The sequence below is a fragment of the Seriola dumerili genome, unplaced genomic scaffold (genome assembly GCF_002260705.1).
Source record: "Seriola dumerili isolate Sdu_G_001 unplaced genomic scaffold, Sdu_1.0 BDQW01000219.1, whole genome shotgun sequence".
Taxonomy (NCBI): Eukaryota; Metazoa; Chordata; class Actinopteri; order Carangiformes; family Carangidae; genus Seriola; species Seriola dumerili.
In genome coordinates this window covers 6,802,573-6,808,799 of record NW_019174474.1, presented here as the reverse complement: position 1 = coordinate 6,808,799, position 6,227 = coordinate 6,802,573, and the positions used below count along the sequence as shown (strand labels likewise).

Sequence of the window (6,227 nt, the reverse complement as noted above, 5' to 3'; positions counted from 1 at the left end):
TTCCTCTCGCGTGTTACGCTGTAAAGCGTCCGTGCGGGCGGAACCAAAGAAAGTGTTCCGCTTTTAGTAATTTTCTGGTGCTGAAAAACCGCAGGGTTATCATAGCTTTATCTGCTCTTATAATCTGGTATAGATCATCCATTTTTGAATGGTTACCTTACAAGTGTCTGAAGTGTCATCTCACAAACTGAGGTGGTAAATGAACATTTAGCCAGGTAATGTGATTTTGAAATACTGGTGGTTTATTTGAATGTTTCAATTTTGTGAGATAATATACTTTTACTGCATTTATTTTATAATCCCCAAAAATAATAATAATTAATAGGATAACAACATAGAGGCTTTACGTGGCCTCACATCTGATATATTCATTTATTAGACTTGTCCTGCCAATGGGCTTTGTCTCTGTTATGTAATAAAACTCAGATAAAGATAGAAAGAATAGACAGAAATAGTAATTTACTTGCAGCTTTTTGCATTAATATACACAGACCACCTGCAGCATTAAAATACTGGTCATATGCTAAAATGTCAACAGTAACACCATATGTAGTTTTGATACCTGAGGACATTTAACAGTGTACAACAACATAATGTACTGGGGTACTTCCACACTGTGGTACTGCAGGTTTTATGTAAATAAAGAATTTCTTCTACATATTCACAATTTAATTAATTGCATGACTGCAAAGATATGATTTAAGTGTATTACAAAGGTTAATTGAAAGTGATTTCATTTTCTGAAGACAAAACATAAAAAACACCAAATATTTGATTTTAAAAAGCACCAGATATTTTTTTATTGAAACTGTTATTTATGAAAATAATTCAGTCCTGATAAAAATAGAGACATGAACATGTGTGTCTTGCAATACACTAAGCAAAACCAAACCACAGTCCATTTGTGCCCCATGTTCCCAAACAAAGACGTGAGTATCACTTTGTATCAGAAGTCAATTCAGCGTGCATGCTGCCTAATATGTCTGCTGTTGCTGCTGAGCAGTTTGGGATATGCTGTGCCGAGGAAGCGCCCGTGTCTGATGACCACCAGCTCCATCTGACACTGGTCGATGTTGACCAGCACCGTGGTGCTCCTGTCTGTGTTTATGAGGAACACGATGGTGAAGAGTGCCATCTCAAACTCGGGGCTGGTCCCGATGAAGGCGCTTCCAACAGGCTTCACCAGATTGTGCCAACTGAACTGGAGGTTCAGAACATGGTCGTCTTGATCAGGCTGTGGACAGAAACACATGGATTTTAAGAACAACAGATTATGTTATTGGGCCATTTCCTTTGTGATGATCTGTTACACTTACTAAGTCACGCTCCCTGGCTTTGTATCCTTTGTAGTCCAAGAAACTGTTTTTTTCTTGCAGGTAGAACTGGATCCAGTTGTGAAAACCAATAATTTCTGTTCCAGATTTTGTTTCTCCGACAAACACATGCTCGAATCCACAGGAGTCCAGGCTGGTGAATGTTTCAATTTAGAAAAACCACAGAAAAAAAAGAAAAGTAAATATATTTATATGTTATAAATCCCTTGTTTGCTTTTTATACTGATTTAATGATGAATGTAACAAATGAACAAGCGTCTCTATCTTACGTATGGCTGTTTCAGTATCTCACCCTGTGTTTCTCTGTCTGCGGTAGAGGTTGAACCAGATCGAGTTTAGCTGACTCTTAAACAGCCTCAAGTCGGCGCTGGACTGTCCTTTGCTCACCAGGTACTTATGAGTCCGCTGTGGAGAGATCACATGTATGACATTCGTGACTCTGGTGCAGGACTCTGTCACAATGAAGAAAGGATCAAATGAGTAATATGAGAGAGGACAACTTAGATCCAACACAATTAAAATGTATAATATTGTTTTGTAACTTTACATCTTTTAATGAATTTGTGTTTTCGATTTTATACCTCTATATCATCATCTTTACTGTATGTCCATTTTTCTTGATCTTTTTTTAATTTCCTCTTTGAAATGTTTCCTATTTTTATTGTCTGCATATGTTTTTTTATTTTATTACACTTTTTATATTTTTTTTTCTGTATTTTGGCATTTTTGCAATTTTTATTATTTTTATTAGAGATGGTAACACCATATTTCACCACACTGTCTATGATTGTGTTTGTGAAAAGGCAACTTTTTCCCCACAGACATCTTGTATATTTATATTGTGAAATGTCTCTATATCTTGTAATAATTCTTGTGGAGAAAGAACACTGGGACTTTTGTCCTGATGTCAACTACAGTCATCAGGTCCATCTCATCACATGTATTTCTCTGAAATAAAGCAAGTACTGCATGTTCACATTTTTCTAGTGATCCTCTTTGGGGAGACTGCTGGGGCCAACGCAGCATTCCACAGCTGCAGACAGATGTTTTAGATGTTTTTTTTCTCTCTCTAACACTACGAAGTAATGTGTACAGTGCTGATCTGAGACAGGAAGAGACTCTCCCACAGGAGTTCAGCTGCAGCCTCCAAACCACAAAATGTAGGAAAACAACAAACCAGAAACAGTTGGTGGGAAACAAAACAACTTACATAATACGTTATACATTATCTTCTTAGTCTAAGAAGCCTAAGACATACAGTACAGACTGAAAACAAACAAGTGTTGGAAATGAGTTGTCGTGGAGCAGAAATGAGTAAGTGAACTGTTAAAAATGTGTGTGGAATTTTACATGCAACTAGTTGTAACATGTCAAATGTACCTTCATGACTTCTGTCTGTAAGACGGCATCCAGGAAGAGATTAATCTCAGTCTGCTCCTCTGTTGTGACTCGCTCTGTCACGCCTGTGGACCGCTCATAGTTGTCCAGGAGTTTCATGAACCCTGCAAGCACAGAAATCCCATTTAATGTAGGGAAGTCTGCAAATGGCCTTTTTAAACTCAGAAAGTGAGAAACTATTCCTGTCTGTTCCATGCACACTTACTGGAGGTGGTGGTCGTAGTCTTTAGTTTGGTCTCATTAACGTTGGAGAACAGAGGCTGTGTGGCGTGATCCTGCACAACGTGGCTGCCCTGGCTTACAAAACTGGCTCTCCCCTAGACAGTTCAAACACAGAATACATCTTTGTAAAAAGAGAGGGAATGTGTCGCATGAATGAGAGTATGTTACATACCTGAACAGATATTGTGTAGTCTGTGCCAGGCGTCATGCGATTCACATCCAGCCTCCACAGCTCATTGAAAAGATTGGATAGTTCCTGGTTTAAAGCTGGTCTGTTACAGAAAGTACACACAACTGACAAATACTGACAAACATAATAAACACAGTTACTCATGAGGAATCTTTATACAGGCTACTGTACCTTGATGCATTCAGCCCACTGAGGAACACTGCAACAAGGACAAGGACTCCACAAAACCTGTACATCACACATTCGACACATTTTGGATAAATATATTAGAAGTGAGAAAAAATAACAGCCTGGTTATTCTGACTTTCAGTAATTAGTCAGTGGTAATAAATAAAATAAAATAACAACATTATTACAGACAACAGACAGTTTTACAAACTGCAACAATGTGGTTAAATTGAACTTGTGTACAGGGAGTAAATTCATTTTTAGATTAATGTAAGGGTCAAAAATAAAAACACATACCTTGCAGCCATGATTCTTCTTGCAAGCTTCCACTCCTTCAGCTCAGACTACAGCAGAGTACTCACTTGTCTGTTCTGCTATAGGTCCAGTCTCCACGAGGCACCGAGACCATGTCCATTAACTGCGCATGGGCAAATCAGGACAAGTATGAACTCCTTTAGCTCTGAGGTCCACACATTTAAATTGTATAGACACCAGAGGGCGCTTTGTCTCAGGGAAGTTTCTCTCCATTGATTTGATGAATTTCTGCAAATGCAGTAAAGGAGTGATCTGAGCTTCAAATGCATTCATTTGGTATTTACATAGTTCCCTGTACTTTTCACACAGGTTTTCACATAGAAAACATGGTTTGTAAAACATTTAACACAAGTGCAGATTTCACTTGAGAGCCACAGTAGTTCCTGTTATTTAGCCAAACTCATGTCTCAGTCAAATCTGGTTCTGTTGTGTCAAACAATATATGACAAAATGAAAGGTCATTTTAATCAGTTTTCACAAGTAGATTCTGACTGAATTGTATTAGTTTGCCATTGGCACGTTTTCAGTAATGTTATAATAAATTTTATTCTGTACACTTAAACTTAGTTAGCGCTCAAACTGTATGTAATAATGACACTTATTTGTATTTACTGCAGATATTCATGCACTTTGTGCTTAATGCAATTTAATGTATGACTTATATTCTTAGAGTTTTATTCAGGGTATTTTTGCATTGTGCTACTTTTAATGTGATGATTTTCCATAAAGATGTTCTGGTAAAACAGTTAATAATTTGTTTATGTGATCTAAAGATGATATTTGTTTCCTTCAGACGGAGCAACGCTACACGTAGACAACGATCCTCATTCCAGACCCAGGCCGTTTAAACCAGCGCGCCCCCTCCGTCAGGTCCCAGTGCCAGCCTCGGGCAGGGAGCCTGGGCTTTTTGGTTGTGGCCCTGAGCCAATGTAAGTGAAGAACTTGAGGCTTTTGATGAAGAGGAGCGAACTGTTTGACAGCAGGTGGCGCAATAGATCTGCTGAACCTGAAGGTAAGTCTTCTGGTAAGCGCTTTTGATCCTCATCCTGAATTAGAATTCAGTTTTCTTCATTGATTTGAATTAATGTGAACTGAATTTCTTTGAATTGCATTTCTTTGAATTAATTTGAGTCGAATTTATCTGAATTGCTTTGAATTTATTTGAATTAATTGGGATTGAATTGCTTTGAGGTGAATTTATTTGGATTTATTTGAATGCTTTTGAATTGCTTAATTGCATTAGATTAAAGCATTGTGAAATTAGAGTTTTTAAATATTAATCCCTTTTGTCTGCCATTTGTTTTTAGAAAGAAGAGGAGAGGAGCAAAAATTAAAGAAGAGAGACATGAAGAGATGGGAAAAAAAGACATTAAAAAAAGGAGAGGAGGCAGGAGGGTAATATGAAGATCGAACCTTCTCAGTCATAAAGATAAATATCAGTTTATTTTTATATTATCTAAATGATAATCCATCTATTCACCATTACTCTCTGAAGACTATTATTCCCCATTGTCTGCCTTTTTGTCTGAAAGAGGAGAGGAGAAGACACGATAAAAGAAGAGACCGAACAGATGAGAAAACAAGAAAAAAGAGAGAGAAGAAAATGACATGAAAAGAAACAATAAAAGAAAAGAGAAGGGTGAGTGGGAGGGCATTATAAAATATGAACTATCTCACACAAAAATATAATTTTTAATCAAATAAATGTTGATATCACAATTCATGAAGTAACCTGAATAACCACCTTGCAATTGTATGCCTCTGCCAACCAGCCAAGTTGCAGGAAATACGGTCACAATCTCCCCTTCCTGAGTTAGCGTTGAATAATGGTCAGAAATGTTTTTGTACAACACTATGATGTAACAGTGAAGTTGAGCTTCGACCATTTTGATATAAAACATTATCACTTCATCCTGTTATCCTTTTTTGTGTTAAACTGTGTCATTATAATTTGTGAGTTACAGCCAAAAACATGTTTTTTGAGGTCACAGTGAATGTTTGTACTTAATCTGAAGAAATTCCCACAAGGGGGGAATCTTGAGATGTCACATTCAAGAAGCCAAAAAAGTGTTTTGCAAGGTCACAGTGAACTTCACCTTGGATCACCGAAATCGAAGTCCAAATGGACATTTGTGCCAAATTTGGAAGGGATTCCCTTGATATTGAAAATGATTAAAACTGTGCAGAGAAGAATTCAACAAGAAACTAAATTCTGTGAAAAGTGGATTGAAAGCAGTTTTTCCTTTATCAAAGCACACGTCATAACTTGAGACTGCTCTTAAGTGTTCTTCACCGCCTCCGTTTTGCTTTGCAGTCAAGAGAACCCTGAACTGCCACTTCAAAAACGACAAGTGAACCACATTTCTACAAAGATTCTTAGTTTGATCAAACAATGCAAAAAAAAAAAAGAAAATGTTTTAAATAATACCAAGTGATAACAAAGAAATGTCTCAGTTTGGTCTCTATGGTTTATATTTTACCAATTTTACTTTTGCAATTGATGTTATATTGGAAAATCAAAAGGCAGAGCAAATTTTCGAAAATGCAGTGCCACCAATTTCTAAATTTCAGCATCACATACATGATTGCATAAAGTGGGG

General features: G+C 37.0%; 1 protein-coding gene across 1 annotated transcript; it reads right to left on the bottom strand.

The window, feature by feature from the left end:
• Positions 1-242: 242 nt before the first annotated feature.
• LOC111228392 (poly(U)-specific endoribonuclease-C-like) lies at positions 243-3,718 on the bottom strand. The gene is made up of 8 exons (XM_022754235.1): positions 3,610-3,718; positions 3,316-3,372; positions 3,127-3,226; positions 2,938-3,049; positions 2,715-2,836; positions 1,627-1,739; positions 1,317-1,467; positions 243-1,234 (listed from the first exon to the last, which is right to left on the bottom strand). The coding sequence occupies exons 1-8, from the start codon at positions 3,618-3,620 to the stop codon at positions 959-961; spliced, it is 942 nt and encodes a 313-aa protein (XP_022609956.1). The 5' UTR covers positions 3,621-3,718; the 3' UTR covers positions 243-958.
• Between the last annotated feature and the right edge of the window lie 2,509 nt (positions 3,719-6,227).

Coding starts and splice junctions, on each gene's coding strand:
- LOC111228392 (XM_022754235.1), bottom strand. Junction 1,740..2,714: donor TACAGACAGAAGTCATGAAG/GTACATTTGACA, acceptor ATCTCTCCACAG/CGGACTCATAAGTACCTGGT. Junction 1,468..1,626: donor CGCAGACAGAGAAACACAGG/GTGAGATACTGA, acceptor AACATTCACCAG/CCTGGACTCCTGTGGATTCG.